The sequence below is a fragment of the Palaemon carinicauda genome, chromosome 11, assembly GCF_036898095.1.
Source record: "Palaemon carinicauda isolate YSFRI2023 chromosome 11, ASM3689809v2, whole genome shotgun sequence".
Classification (NCBI taxonomy): Eukaryota; Metazoa; Arthropoda; class Malacostraca; order Decapoda; family Palaemonidae; genus Palaemon; species Palaemon carinicauda.
In genome coordinates, this window is record NC_090735.1 from 127,421,120 (window position 1) to 127,436,253 (window position 15,134).

Here is a 15,134-nt window from a genome sequence, read left to right on the forward strand (position 1 = left end):
TTTTTTTATGACGATGAATGGTGTTAAAGTTTAAAAGAGTCAATCTAAATATCAACACTATTAGACAAGTACACTATATTCTCAGAAGTTTCGAATAATTGATGACTATACCTAACACAAAGCCATAGCTTTTCACATATGGTAGTTGACCAAACATAACTAAAAAAAACTTTGGATTTCCGCTAATAATCATTATCAAAAACATTAAAACCACAAAATACACTAAAATCCAGTCTCATTTTCTACAAACCCTCTAATGCACCATTCTATAATTTTACCTAAATGTGTTGGTATACTTTTGTGGTTAATATATGATACTCTAATTTCTAGCGAAACTGGAATTTGCTATAAGAAATGGACGAGTGCTGGCTAGTTTGGTATTTTTCTCTATATGTTTGATAGGGGCTGGCGCATAATAACTTACGTATCGGTCTATTAAAATGTGAAGTATGTTTTTCACTCCAAGTCCATTGTTTACATCTGAGAGACTGAAGGGCACTTATTACGCATGTGTTTTCCTATGGTTTGGGGAGCTTTCTGTGCATTTACAATGACTTATTTGTCAAGTGGTTTTTTTAAACCAATTAACAGCTTACAAGGACTTCTTCATAAGTTCCTGAATGTTGCTCTACAACAGCTATTTTTTCCCACCTTTGTCTCCAGTTTCCACTTAACCACCATCTCGTAAAGACGTCTCCCAGAGGGAACTTAAGGGAAGCACATCAATCTATTTAAAAATTTAGTGTAATTTCGTTTATGTCCGTAATTAAGATGGAAATGCTCTCTGTTCAGGGTAAAGCTATTTTTACTCTTGTAATTAAAAAACAATAGCGAAATAATGCCTCAAAGATCCGATTCTGACTTAATTTTCTGGGATGGCTAGCAAATTTTCTACAGCAAAGCTTTTGTAAAGATTGCCAAAAAAAAAAAAAAAAGTGACGGTGTCAATCATAAGGTAAGGAATTACTTGTGATTTACTTTTACATAATGGAAGAATTTATTTGTGATATACTTTATCATAATGTAAAGATTTATTTGTGATTTATTTCAAGCTTGTGATCTGGGAAGGCGGGGTCCTTCTAGCGGTTGTGACCTGGGAAGGGGGTCCGGAGGCTTGCTCCAGCTGGGGGTTGTGACTTGGGAAATGGGTCTGGGGGTTTGCCCCCGGGCTAGGGCTATGACCTGGGAAGGGAATCCGGGGGCTTGTGACCTGGGAACTACTAGGTTAGGTTATGTGGGTTTGTTAGGTTTTGCACCCTTTTACAAATCTCAAAAGAGCTAAACAATCACGTTTTGGCCTGTTTTCAACCACTTACATGAACCATATAGTTTTCCAACTGGTTATCTTGCGCTTATTTTACATTTCTGACCATTAATATTGCTGTAAATCACTCGTTTATGACATTTCCCCACTCTAAATACCCCGGTTTCCCACTGGGGTCCACCATAATTGTCTTTATATATGAGGGGGTTCAAAATCTCATGAACGGGTGGTTTGCCCCATATGGGATGAACTGCATAAAACACAAGATAGCGAATAGGAAAAGTATATGGTTCATGTATCTTGCTAGAAATTAAAGTATCATATATTTACCGCTATTTATGAATAAATAGGGACCCCAGCCTAAACAACTCAAGTTTACTAGATGCAGTTTAGACAATTGCACGTTATGTGCTTCACTAAAAGAAACTACAGCATCTTCACTAGTCTTATAAGAGACACTTGTCTGTCCTTACCTAGATTTCCTTGAGATTCTGCTGCGCCAAAGTGAGTTTTCTCTACCCCTTGAAGAAACTCCTTGGCATCCAATACTTTCATGTTGATTTCTCCAATGGTATTGCTAATACAATGCTATGCTCCATTTAAAGGATTTCTTCCCATTGAGGATTAGGGATTCCTTGACGAGTCTCCTCAAAACTAGCAAATCAAAACAAACCTCCGGAGGAAGGAAACTTGCTTAAATCTCTTGTAACAAAGTAAGAGTGAGTGTGTGTGTGAGAGAGAGAGAGTGAGTGTTTAATTAAACAATTATACTAAAATACTTCGAAATAAGTCATTTATGTTACTACTTAATAATTATGTTTTAAGTGTGTATGATAATTTTAGGTGAAAACGACAAACTATAAGGCTTATGTACGATAATCCAGTGGAAATAATCTGGCAACTCTGGCGTCCTCATCACCGCCATCTATTGCCGACGCGTTAAAATGAAGAAAAAAAAATTCCTAGGCGTTTTAGGAAGGTTGAAATGTTACTATAACAGTAACAGTAGGCCAATAATTGGTCTATTATTATTCATCTTATAATTTTCCATATATTTGTATCAAATCATATTGATTATTAAAGTATTCTTTTACGTCGCTTGCTCATTAATTTCTCATTAGCAGACGATCCTCTTCTCTTTCTTAACACTGGACGATGAATGCATATATTATGTAATATTTATTTTTGTTATTAAACACCCGACTGCGTATATCCACTTTAGATTATAACTAAAATATTAAGACTTTACACACATTTACGAAATACAAGTAGATGTAAGCTGTTTAATTAATTCATAAACACCATTGAAAATATAACTTGTGACTTAAGGGAGGGTAGATTAGTGCCGGGTGGTCATTTATGTTTGATAAAGCATTCCTTAGACAAAAAAAAAATGGAAGTAAAGCATTACTCCTTTCATTACTAATTGGAATTCAGGCATCATTTCACTGGCAATTTACTAACGAAAATATAGACATTATTGCTGCACTATCATTGGGAAACATGGCATCGTTTACCCTTTACTAAAATATTAATGAGAGGGTATTTAGAGGCAAGAACACATCACCTATCGGCAGCAGTCTTCCAGCTTCGTTTATGATACAAACTAAAGCAAAGAAACCCGCCTTGCACAGCTGTGACATAAGGAATGGATACGTTAAGAGTTCTCTGTAAATGAATAGCATATTCATTCTCCAGTATGACTCATAAAGTAGTCACCTCTTCATTCTGGTAATTGACATTCAGATTTATCAATAGCAAAAGGAGGAGGAGGAGCAGTAGCAGCAGGAAAGGCTACAATAACAGAAAGATGAGGATATAAAACAACAGAAGGAGGAGGAGGAGCAGCAGCAGCAGGAGAGGCAACAATAACAGAAGGATGAGGATATAAAACAACAGAAGGAGGAGGAGGAGCAGTAGCAGCAGGAGAGGCAACAATAACAGAAGGATGAGGATATAAAACAACAGAAGGAGGAGGAGCAGCAGCAGCAGCAGGAGAGGCAACACTAACAGAAGGATGAGGATATAAAACAACAGAAGGAGGAGGAGGAGGAGCAGCAGCAGGAGAGGCAACAATAACAGAAGGATGAGGATATAAAACAACAGAAGGAGGAGGAGGAGCAGTAGCAGCAGGAGAGGCAACAATAACAGAAGGATGAGGATATAAAACAACAGAAGGAGGAGGAGGAGCAGCAGCAGCAGGAGAGGCAACACTAACAGAAGGATGAGGATATAAAACAACAGAAGGAGGAGGAGGAGGAGCAGCAGCAGGAGAGGCAACAATAACAGAAGGATGAGGATATAAAACAACAGAAGGAGGAGGAGGAGCAGCAGCAGCAGGAGAGGCAACAATAACAGAAGGATGAGGATATAAAACAACAGAAGGAGGAGGAGCAGCAGCAGCAGCAGGAGAGGCAACAATAACAGAAGGATGAGGATATAAAACAACAGAAGGAGGAAGAGGAGCAGCAGCAGCAGGAGAGGCAACAATAACAGAAGGATGAGGATATAAAACAACAGAAGGAGGAGGAGCAGCAGCAGCAGCAGGAGAGGCAACAATAACAGAAGGATGAGGATATACAGCAATAACAGAAGGAGGAGGATATACAGCAACAAGAGAAGGAGGATGAGGGGCAGCAACAACAGAAGGAGGAGGAGGGGCAGTAGCAGAAGCAGAATGAGGAGGAGAAGGAGCAGTGGCAACAGCAACAACAGCGGCAGAAGGAGAAGAAGGAGCATTAACAGCAGCAGTAATCCATTCTGGATACCTAGGGGATATTCTACAATTGGACTCAGCACTCAGCAGAGGGAAGAAATCCGACTTACTCTAGTATGCATTATTCCTTGTAGTGTTTCTTTGTCAGGTGGACGAATGTAGAAAAGACAAGGCTGATATTCTTCTAGTATTTTTGAAAAGTTAAAAAATGCAGTAAACTGTTAATTTATTACAATGAAACAGGAAAAATCGAAATAAACAGAGAGGAAACGCGAAGGAATGGTCCCTTGGGAAATGGGTTGTTGCTAACAGGTGTCAGTTCCATGGTCTGTTGCGACGATACGAAGCACCGAAAATACACCTCACCTCATGCGCAAGTCTGTGTAACAAGGTAGGTTTACAGGTGGCTCATGAAGGACAGAAGCAAGGGAAAGTGGTAGTGTCCTAGCAGGACAATACCGTAGAGACTGACTATAAATTAGAACTAAGCTACAACCCTATTGGAAAAGAAGGATGTTATAAACCCAAAGGCTCCAATAGGGAAAGATATCCTAGTGATGAGAAGAAACATACAGGTCGCTCATGAAGGACAGAAGCAAGGGAAAGTGGTAGTGTCCTAGCAGGACAATGCCCTAGAGACTGACTATATATTTTAACTAAGCTACGACCCTATTGGAAAAGCAGGATGTTATAAACCCAAAGGCTCCAATAGGGAAAGATATCCTAGTGAGGAGAAGAAACAAATAAATAAATAAATTACTAGAGAAGTAATGATCAGCTCCCCAGTGCCCTCGCCATCCAAGCAAGGACCAGAGAGGGTCAGGCAACGGCTGCTGATGACTCAGTAAGTAGACCTATATACTTGCCCAAACCCTCATCCTTAGTTCATAAAGATGGTGAGGTTGCAGAAACTAAAGAAACTAGTTTGAGCGGGACTCGAACCCCTGTCGAGCAGATCGCCAAGCAGGGATGCTTCCAATAGGCTACTGCATTATAGCAGTTTTTTATTAACTATAAATTTCTAGTATTCAACGCAGAGAACATTTACACAAACAAAATGGGAACAAATATACGATGTTTAGTTGTATTTGACATTTTGTATATACCAACACATTCGAGTCAAAATGTCACGACCACCATCATCTAATCTATTTCCTATTGGAATATAAGAAGTAAAATCTATTAAAACTCATTATTATTATTATTATTATTATTATTATTATTATTATTACTTACTAAGCTACAACCCTAGTTGGAAAAGCAGGATGCTATAAGCCCAGGGGTCCAACAGGGAAAATAACCCCCTGAGGAAAGGAAATACGGAAAAATAAAATATTTTAAGAACGGTAATCACATTAAAATAAATATTTCTTATATAAACTATAAAAACTTAACAACACAAGAGGAAGAGAAACTAGATAGAATAGTGTGCCCGAGTGTACCCTCCCTCAAGCAAGAGAACTCTAATACAAGACTGTGGAAGACCATGGTACAGAGGCTATGGGACTACCTAAGACTAGAGAACAATGGTTTGATTTTGGAGTGTCGTTCTCCTAGAAGAGCTGCTTACCATAGCTAAAGAGTCTCTTCTATCCTTACCTAGAGGAAAGAGGACAGAGGAGAATCTATAAAGAATAGACCAGGCTATTCGATGTATGTGTAGGCAAAGGGAAAGTGAAACGTAACCAGACAGAAGGATCCAATGTAGTACTGGCTGGCCAGTATTGCCTAAGGAACATCGAAAAGACAGCTTATTCAAACTGGTTGGAATAAAGTGTTCGTCTATTTTTCTCTCCTTCCTTTGTATCTTTTTCAAATATTTATGAAGCTGTAATAGGTATAGAGATAATGTATAATTCACTCCTTTCACGGAGAGAAGATATATACTAAAAAAACGTGTATACATACATAGATATATACAGTATATATATATATATATATATATATATATATATATATATATATATATATATATATATATATATATATATGTATGTGTGTGTAAATATATTATATATTAGGGCTGGCAAGCTACACAACCTCTCGAGTTCCAAACTCACCTGTTTGTTTTTACATTAAATCTGATACACTTGAAAATGTTAATACCCAAGCTCCGAGACACTTACAGTATATAACTCCCAGACAGCAATACATAAAAATACTGAATGTCCAAAGGTCTCTTAAATACACTCCAAACAACACTGTGTACTTATTATTAAGAATCACTGTACTCAAGCAACCTGTTACTTCGATTCTTTAATGGGGATACAAGTGAGTACTGAAATAAACACTGGTGATTGAAACACTTGTTTTCCCCATCGCATCATACGGCTCAGAATGTTGGGTTTTAAAATCTACAGATTGGAAAAGATTAGAAAGTTTTGAACTATGGTGTTACAGAAGAGTCCTTAGGATAAGCTGGATTGAGAAAAAGACTAACGTGGAAATTCTACAAAAGATCAATATCGAAAAAAGATTACTTGACATTTTGGATGAAAGAAAACTAACTTTTATTGGACACCAGGTTCGGAAACACAATACTCTGGAAAGAACGCTACGAATTGGATCAGTCTATGGTACAAGAACGAGAGGAAGGCCTAAAACTAGATTGAGTGACAATATCATGGAGATGTGCGGGCTAACGATGGTGGAGTTGGAAAGGAAGGCTCAAGACCGGAATGAATGGAAATGTTTTGTGCAGAGGGCCACGGCCGTTCAATATCGAACACCCCGTAATTGATGATGATGATGATTGAAATAATACACTCTTTATAAAAATAAATATATTCTATAAAAGTTACAATACTTTGAAGGAATTTACATAAAAAAATAAATAACTCAAAATATTAAGTCTGAACAAAACTTAGACCAAGACAAAAGAAATTAATACTTATGAATGAAAATTATACAATCACTTGTTTCACTGGACATTAACTTTTACACAATTAGTCTTGACACTTAATGAAAATAGTTAACCTTATAACAACACAAATATACTTCCCTGGCCCAGTTACAAAAATTTACACAATACCAGCACTCACCACAACACAGTAAATTAAAAATATCTGGCAAATTTACAGTAACGTTATAACACACTACACACGATATACGCTGCAACACAAAATCACTTTGGAGAGGACACACTATAGTCACTTTGAGAGAGAGAGGATGAATTTTTGCTCTTTCACAGGACAGCTGTTTGTCTCCTGCTGCTATGCATCCCTGGGGACGCTTATATATGAACTTGGTAACTTCTAGATTATTCTAATAGATTATTCTCATAGCTTGGGGGCCGGCACCTAGCAACACCAGGTTATCAACTATCACGTATCAAACAGGAGAATCAACCTTGCTGCACGCCAACTCTCTCTCAGCTAGCTCTGCCCATCTACCGTTCTCAAAAATAAAAAAGATAAAATCTAACGCAGGTTTTCGAGAACCTTCCAAAACATGTGGCAAATATAAGAATTATATATTTTCTCACAAACACGATGCAAGACCTCATAAAAATATAAAAAATAAGATTTACAAGAGCCCTTGTTCAAACCTCGTAGGGTCACATAACGCTCTTATACAGATTACGTAAGACTTCATAACAAAATACGTGAAATGAAAAGTTAATTCTTAAAAATAACGTAAATTTACATAAACTGACTTAAATGAAGAATACAATAAGATAAACGACGAAAGCCTTACGTAATTTACATATAAAACTTATACCTACAGGAGAGGAACTAACATTAAGAGCTGGCTAATTCTCTTAAATGCACAAATGAAATACATAAATAAAATACATGAATAAAATATTTACCCTACGCTAGACCAGCTTTGTAGGAATATATATATATATATATATATATATATATATATATATATATATATAATATGTATGTATGTATATATATATACAGTATATATATATATATATATATATATATATATATATATATATAGAGAGAGAGAGAGAGAGAGAGAGAGAGAGAGAGAGAGAGAGAGAGAGAGAGAGAGAGAGAGCATTTTGCCATACCATACCAGCATATTGGTGCAAAATTTTTTAAAGCAAGAATTCTCATAAAAAAATCCAGATCTCATGTTATCGAACTTTTCGGTTTGCAAGGCTAAATGGCAACAAGGATATCTAAATAGGGATAGCAGAGGTTATTGAAAAATACCAAAGACTGAAATAACGGTGTCTTGTAGACCAAGTACAGAGTCAGTGAGCAATGCACAACAATCATCTTGTAAAGTGATGGATTGATTGATTTAAAGTTTTCTGGCATCCTGACATCTAAGGTAATTGACGCCGGTAAAGTGATGGAACATCCTGTGAAGTTACGCCTGGTAGTCATTTACTTTACATTCATTCGACAGTTACTGATCTCAGCAGAGTAAATGTAAGCATGCATAATATATACGCGGATATAAACATCATATATTTATTTACGCACAACAAGAACAACAACAAATATATCCATTTCTGGTCCACTGTAAGACAAAGGCCTCAGATATCCCTACGCTGGTCAGCTGTGAACTGGTGATGGTGGGAGACTTTTGTCTGATCGCTCACAGGAAACCAGCTTAACATGGGCGGCCCTCACTCAAAAAGGGCAAGTTAATACTTAATAAGAGATAAGAGATCATGAACATACCAGCGACCAAATGAAAGGTTGACAAATATATTTAAAACTAGTGTACACGACCCGTCAAAAATGACGGCTAAATATTTAGATAAATATGCACCCCCTCTCACATGGGTATGAGTATTTCTCTCCCCCCCTACCCGAGAGTTGAGTGTGACCTTAAAGAAATTATATATATATATATATATATATATATATATATATATATATATATATATATATACACACATATATATATATGTATGTATATATATATATATATATATATATATATATATATATATATATATATATATATATATATATATATATATATATATATAGTCAGTTCCCCTCTATCATACAGGGGAGAGGAAGAAGATGAGAAATAAATAAATAAAACAGAATATTTCTAAAGGAAATACTGTATGGTTAAAACAGAAACCTAGAATTGGTTAACGATTCCCATCTTAGACTCGGCACCCACGGCTGAAATGGAGTAAAAAGGAATTATTATACGCCAATATCAAATATTTAATGCAGAAACAGATAAATTATACGTAGATTGCAAGTTGAATACCACTAAAAACATCGCTATTTACTATTACTATTGCTTTTACTATTACTTCTTATTGTCTTATAGTAGGCCTACAACCTCTCTTCACATGACCAAAGCGATTAAAAAAACACCGATTATTATTATTATTATTATTATTATTATTATTATTACAAACTCAGCTATAACCCTAGTTGGAAAAGCAAGATGACATAAGCCCAAGGCCTCTAACAGGGAAAATTAGCCTAGGGAGGAGAGGAAACAAGGAAATTAATAAACTACAAGATAAGTAATAAAAATAATCGCACTTAAATATCTAAAGAACAATAACGACATTAAATTACATATTTCATAATATATAAACTATATAAACGTCAATAAGACAAGATAAAGAGAAATGAGATAGAACATCCTGCCCGAGTGTACCTTCAAGTAAGAGAACGCTAATCCAAGACAGTGGAAGGCAATGGTACAGAGGTTATAACAGTACCCAAGACTAGAGAACAATGGTTTGATTTTGGAGTGTCCTTCTCCTAGAAGAGCTACCTACCATAGATAAAGAGGCTCTTCTACCCTTACCAAAAGGAAAGAAGCCACTGAACAACTACAGTGCAGTAGTTAACCCCTTGAGCGAGGAGGAATTGTTTAATTTTGTACTCGGTGGTTTACCTCTTCTACATACCTATACATTTCTCAGAATTTGAAAATTTTATCACATACACTGCGCAATCAAGTCTTCATACTAGCTTTGCCTTTTCTACTTTTATTTACATTCTCTCCCATAGATTACAGATCTCTCCTTAGCTTCAGTATTCTTCACATTTCTTGGTAAACTTTTGCACACACACAATGTCACCTTTCTTTGTTCACCTCTTCTGAAACTCGCTTCTTATCATTCTACCAACATTTATTATAGTTCCCTCCCCCAATACTCCAGGATTCAACAGCTTCTGTTCATGTACCATCGACATTACCATTTACGCCTAACCACTATATATACACACATACTTACACACACACAAACACACATATTACCCTTCACATTTATTTTCAAACTAAGAGGTGGCGAAAAAAGGTATTTACCCTTCTGAATTTTCAGCAAGTTGACAATAGATGAGGTTGCAAGCCTCAAGCCCCGCCCTTATCGATGTTTAAGGAGCTCATCTGCAGACAGTTTCTTTACCTTTATTAGTCGTCATCTAATTAAGTACTGACCAAACCCAACGTTACTGAACACACACACATATACTCTACTGTTCACTGGAAATTCATTTGATAAGTCTCCATTAACATTAACTTTGCACTTGCTATGCTCATGAACATACAGTACTTAATCAAATGTACATATCTATGAGGAATTCCATAACGCAGGACTCTCCACAAAATGGGCCGGTGTACACTGTCAAAGGTTTTTTCATAGTTAACAAATACCATCAAAAGGGGATTTCTATATAAATAATATACAAATAAAAATAACCCAGAGATGAATAGCTGTTGATGAAATTAAAAAGTCAAGATGAAGTGACTTAATGGTATGTATAATAAACTATTTTATAATAATGACAATTATGACCCAATCTCTAAATTACTTACAAACACTGCAGTATCCTTGGAGAGTTTCTGACCAATTTGTACATAATATAATTGCCAAAATGATAATATTTGAACATCTGAAATCTAGTCTACTGACCTAAACCTTATGACAAAATCTGTGGAAATTTGTTGCCTTTTCAGGGAGACACTGAAGTCAGGCAATGGGGTCTGGGAGGCCATTCAATAGCTCTGTGAAACTGGAGGAAACTCCGCCGTTGCTGTATGAAAATGAAGTCAAATGGTTGGACAGGAAGATGGAAAAGATGAAATGGAAACTGAAGTAGAGTTGGAGGTTAAAATCTAGGTTCAGGGAGGGGTCGGAAGGACAATGCGATGATATTCAAGTAATGCCTATAGTGTTCCTAAAAGGGGCATTGGAATGGCTGTATTTAGAGTACTTTAAAAAATGCTGATTCAGCTTCCATCCTTCAAAAATCTTACAGATAACCAAGAGAATACAAGTTTGATGAGGAAGTGAGATCTCAAGAGTCCCTTCATGACAACAGCTAGGAGATTCATGTTCACAGCCTTCTGCTGGAACTTAAAAATATGAACTGAGAAGACCCTAAGGTCTTAGTATAACATATATAGAAAAGGCAACTATAACTTTCAGTATCTTATACAGTTCAGAAGTTTTGGGAATTTATCGGAGTGAAATATTTAACAGAATATCTGTTCGACTGCATTGTTATCATTGTCATTATTACTAGTTAAGCTACAACCCTAGTTGGAAAAACAAAATGCTAAAAGTCCAAGGGCTCCAACAGGGAAAATAATACAGCGAGGAAAAGAAATAAGGAAGCAGATAAAATAGTGTGGCAAAGTGTACCCTCAAACAAAAGAATGGCTAAAAGTCCAGGTTCAAAATAGCAAAACAGAGCTAGTTTACATGCAATCTCTCTTACTTAGGTAATCTTACTTTGGTAAGAGTATACAATAAAAATTGCTGGCTAGCAAAGTTGGGTGATTTTTTCCTGTGAAATATATAATAAAATTAACATTGGTAATCTCTAAAAGTGTCCTCAAACCTATTGCATCTCATAAATTCAATCATAAGTCAACTTCAACAATCTCTGAAGAGTCAGTACAACCAAAAGTTCTCTAATTCAGTCGTTCAAATTTTGATGCAGAGGGCATGAAGCATACTCAAGATGTACCAAAGATATAAAGGAAGTTACCCTCAGTTTACTTATAATATTCTATGTCTTTTGTAGCCTTGATAATGGGATGGGTCCCGAAACGTCGGCACCAATAAATATGAGAGATGTTGTCCAGACTCTTCGTTCTCCTCTTTATTTTATATATATATAATATATATATATATATATATATATATATATATATATATAATATATATATATATATATATATATATATATATATATAATATATATATATAATATATATATATATATATATATATATATATATATATATATATATATATATACGTATATATGCCTTCTAAATTTACTGGAATTTGATATCCCTATTCCAGACTTAGCTGGATTTATTCTGACGGCTCGTGTTTTACTTCGAAATCAGTCACGACCTGAGGACAGTGATTGGAGACACAACGTTCTGCTGTCAGATTAAGATGGCCTCTCGTGTCAGTTCTCGCGTTGCTGCAAAAATACAATATATAGGAAATGAGAATATGTATCGATTTTCCTGACTCTCACGCTCTGAATTTGATCTGGTGGTGATGCACGGCATCTATTTCTATTTCTTGTCGTCATATATTCGCGAAAGATAAGATATCGTGCAGTTTTGATTAGAGGAGACACGCGATCATGCTGACCTAAACAAATGACCTGTCTTTTCACATAACTATGAATGCATTCATTCAAGTAACTTTGTGGTGGAACATTATCTATTTAATGTTGGTGTGATTTTTTTCATGTTGTTGAAAGGGAGCAGTAAGAAACTCAAAATATAGAAGAGTTTAAAGTCAAGGAGATTTTTATTAGATGTATTTTTTAGCCATGTGATGTTGGCGTGATTTTTTTTCATGTTGTTGAAAGGGAGCAGAAAGAAAGTCAAAATATAGAAGAGTTTAAAGTCAAGGAGATTATAATTATATGTATTTTTTAGTTATGTGATGTTGGTGTGATTTTTTTTATGTTGTTGAAAGAAAACGCAAAATATAGAATAGTTTAAAATCAAGGAGATTTTTATTATATGTATTTTTTGCTATGTGATGTTGGTGTGATTTTTTTTATGTTGTTGAAAGGGAGCAGAAAGAAAGTCAAAATATAGAAGAGTTTAAAGCCAAGGAGATTTTTATTAGATGTATTTTTTAGTTATGGGATGTTGGTGTGATTTTTTTATGTTGTTGAAAGAAATCGCAAAATAAAGAAGAGTTTAAAGTCATGAGATTTTTATTATGTGTATTTTCTATCTTAAACTTTCACTCTAGCTTTCGTCGTTATTATGCCTAAAAACAGGTCAAATTCTCTTTGCAAATAGGAGCGAGGTGCTGAAAGCATTATTATTATTATTATTATTATTATTATTATTATTATTATTATTATTATTATTATTATTATTATTATTATTATTATTATTATTATCACTGAAAGTGTCGTCCTTTTTCCTATTCACCCCAATCAAAATTTCCTTCAGATCTTTCGATAATATTATTCCTACACCATTTCTTCCTTCCATATTTGCTCCACTGTAATAAAATTTACAACCTTCGCCTAGTTCTCTTGCGTTATTTCCCTTCCATCTGGTCTTCTGCACACACAGCCCTCCAATCTTCCTTCTCTCCATGAGGTCAACCAGCTCTCGCCTTTTTCCAGTCATTGTCCCCACATCCAGAGTTGCTTGACCTCATGGAGAGAAGGAAGATTGAAGTGCTGTGTGTGCAGGAGACCAGATGGAAGGGAAATAAGGCAAGAGAACTAGGCGAAGGTTGTAAATTTTATTACAGTGGAGCAAATATGGAAGGAAGAAATGGTGTAGGAATAATATTATCGAAAGATCTGAAGGAAAGTTTGATTGGGGTGAATAGGAAAAATGAATGGGAAAAATGACACTTTCAGTGATGATGATGATAATAATAATAATAATAATAATAATAATAATAATAATAATAATAATAATAATAATAATAATAATAATAATAATAATAATAATAATAATGCTTTCAGCATGTGAAAGTGTTGTCAGCATTATTGAAATATTTGTTACATATACACATCACCTGTCCTCTGAATTTGTGCAGTGTGCTATTTCCGATAATCGTTGTCATACATCTCACATTAGTTTTAAGTTTATTCTTTTAATGTATTCTCTCAAATTACATCGAGCACAATTATAAAAATGACTTCAAATATAAATCGTTTTCATCACCATCATAATAAAAAGTTAATAGTTATCTTGCATATAAATGGTTATTTGCTCATATGTACCCTCTTGCTTGAGGGTACACTCGGGCACGCTATTCTATCTCATTTCTCTTCCTCTTGTTTTGTTAAAGTTCTCAAAGTTTATATAGGAAATACTTATTCAAATGTTGCTGTTCTTAAAATATTTTATTTTTCATTGTTTCCTTTCCTCACTGGGCTATTTTCCCTTTTGGGGTCCCTGGGCTTGTAGCAGCTTGCTTTTTCCAACTAGGTTGTAGCTTAGCAAGTAATAATAATAATAATAATAATAATAATAATAATAATAATAATAATAATAATAATAATAATCATATGTAATTTGATTGGATAAATCTTAAACAGGAATTAAGAGATGTCATGTTAAAGTTGAGAGCTACTAAAAGTAAAATAATACTGAAAACAGATTTTGAATATTTATAATGGGTTCGTAAGCTACAGCGAACAGTGTTCCAAAGAGCAAGGTATTTTTTGTTTCAATACTTCAGAATGGAAAATGTACACTTGGCTTCATTAATTCCGGTACACTGACGCCTCCTTAGTTTCCTATTAAGTGTACCGGAATTAATGAGGCCAACTGTACCTCAAAAGAAATCAAGAATGGCCATGAATCTCCTATAAACCGTTTGGTTTAGGCTACCGGAATTCAGTTCTGCTAATCATAGAAATGTTCATAAATAACCAATGCCTAATAGGATTCAGAAGAAAAATCTATTTATTGTTAAAACTTTACAGTTCAAAATTTTCAAGATTAACAGTTATAGTTTTCATTATTATATATCTTTAAATTATTTAAAATATTTTATTTTAATTTTTCATTACTTCTTATATCTTTTATTTATTTCCTTGTTTCCTTTGAACGTCTTCTGGCAAAACGTCTTAATAGGTTTGCTGAAGGCAATCATCTATACCCTAGTTTGCAATTTGGTTTTCGCAAAGGCCTTGGAGCATGTGTTGCCCTTCTTACAATCTCCAATGCTGTACAGAAATCCCTTGA

At 35.0% G+C, this 15,134-nt stretch overlaps 1 protein-coding gene across 1 annotated transcript in view; it reads right to left on the minus strand.

The window, feature by feature from the left end:
* Positions 1–2,987: 2,987 nt before the first annotated feature.
* Positions 2,988–15,134, minus strand: part of LOC137649475 (uncharacterized) — a 20,466-nt gene continuing 8,319 nt past the window's right edge. The window contains exons 2-3 of the mRNA XM_068382458.1: positions 5,087–5,135; positions 2,988–4,032 (exon numbers count right to left, since the gene is read on the minus strand). Of these exons, the coding sequence (XP_068238559.1) occupies positions 2,988–4,032; positions 5,087–5,135 (1,094 nt within the window). The remainder of the gene's footprint in view (positions 4,033–5,086; positions 5,136–15,134) is intronic.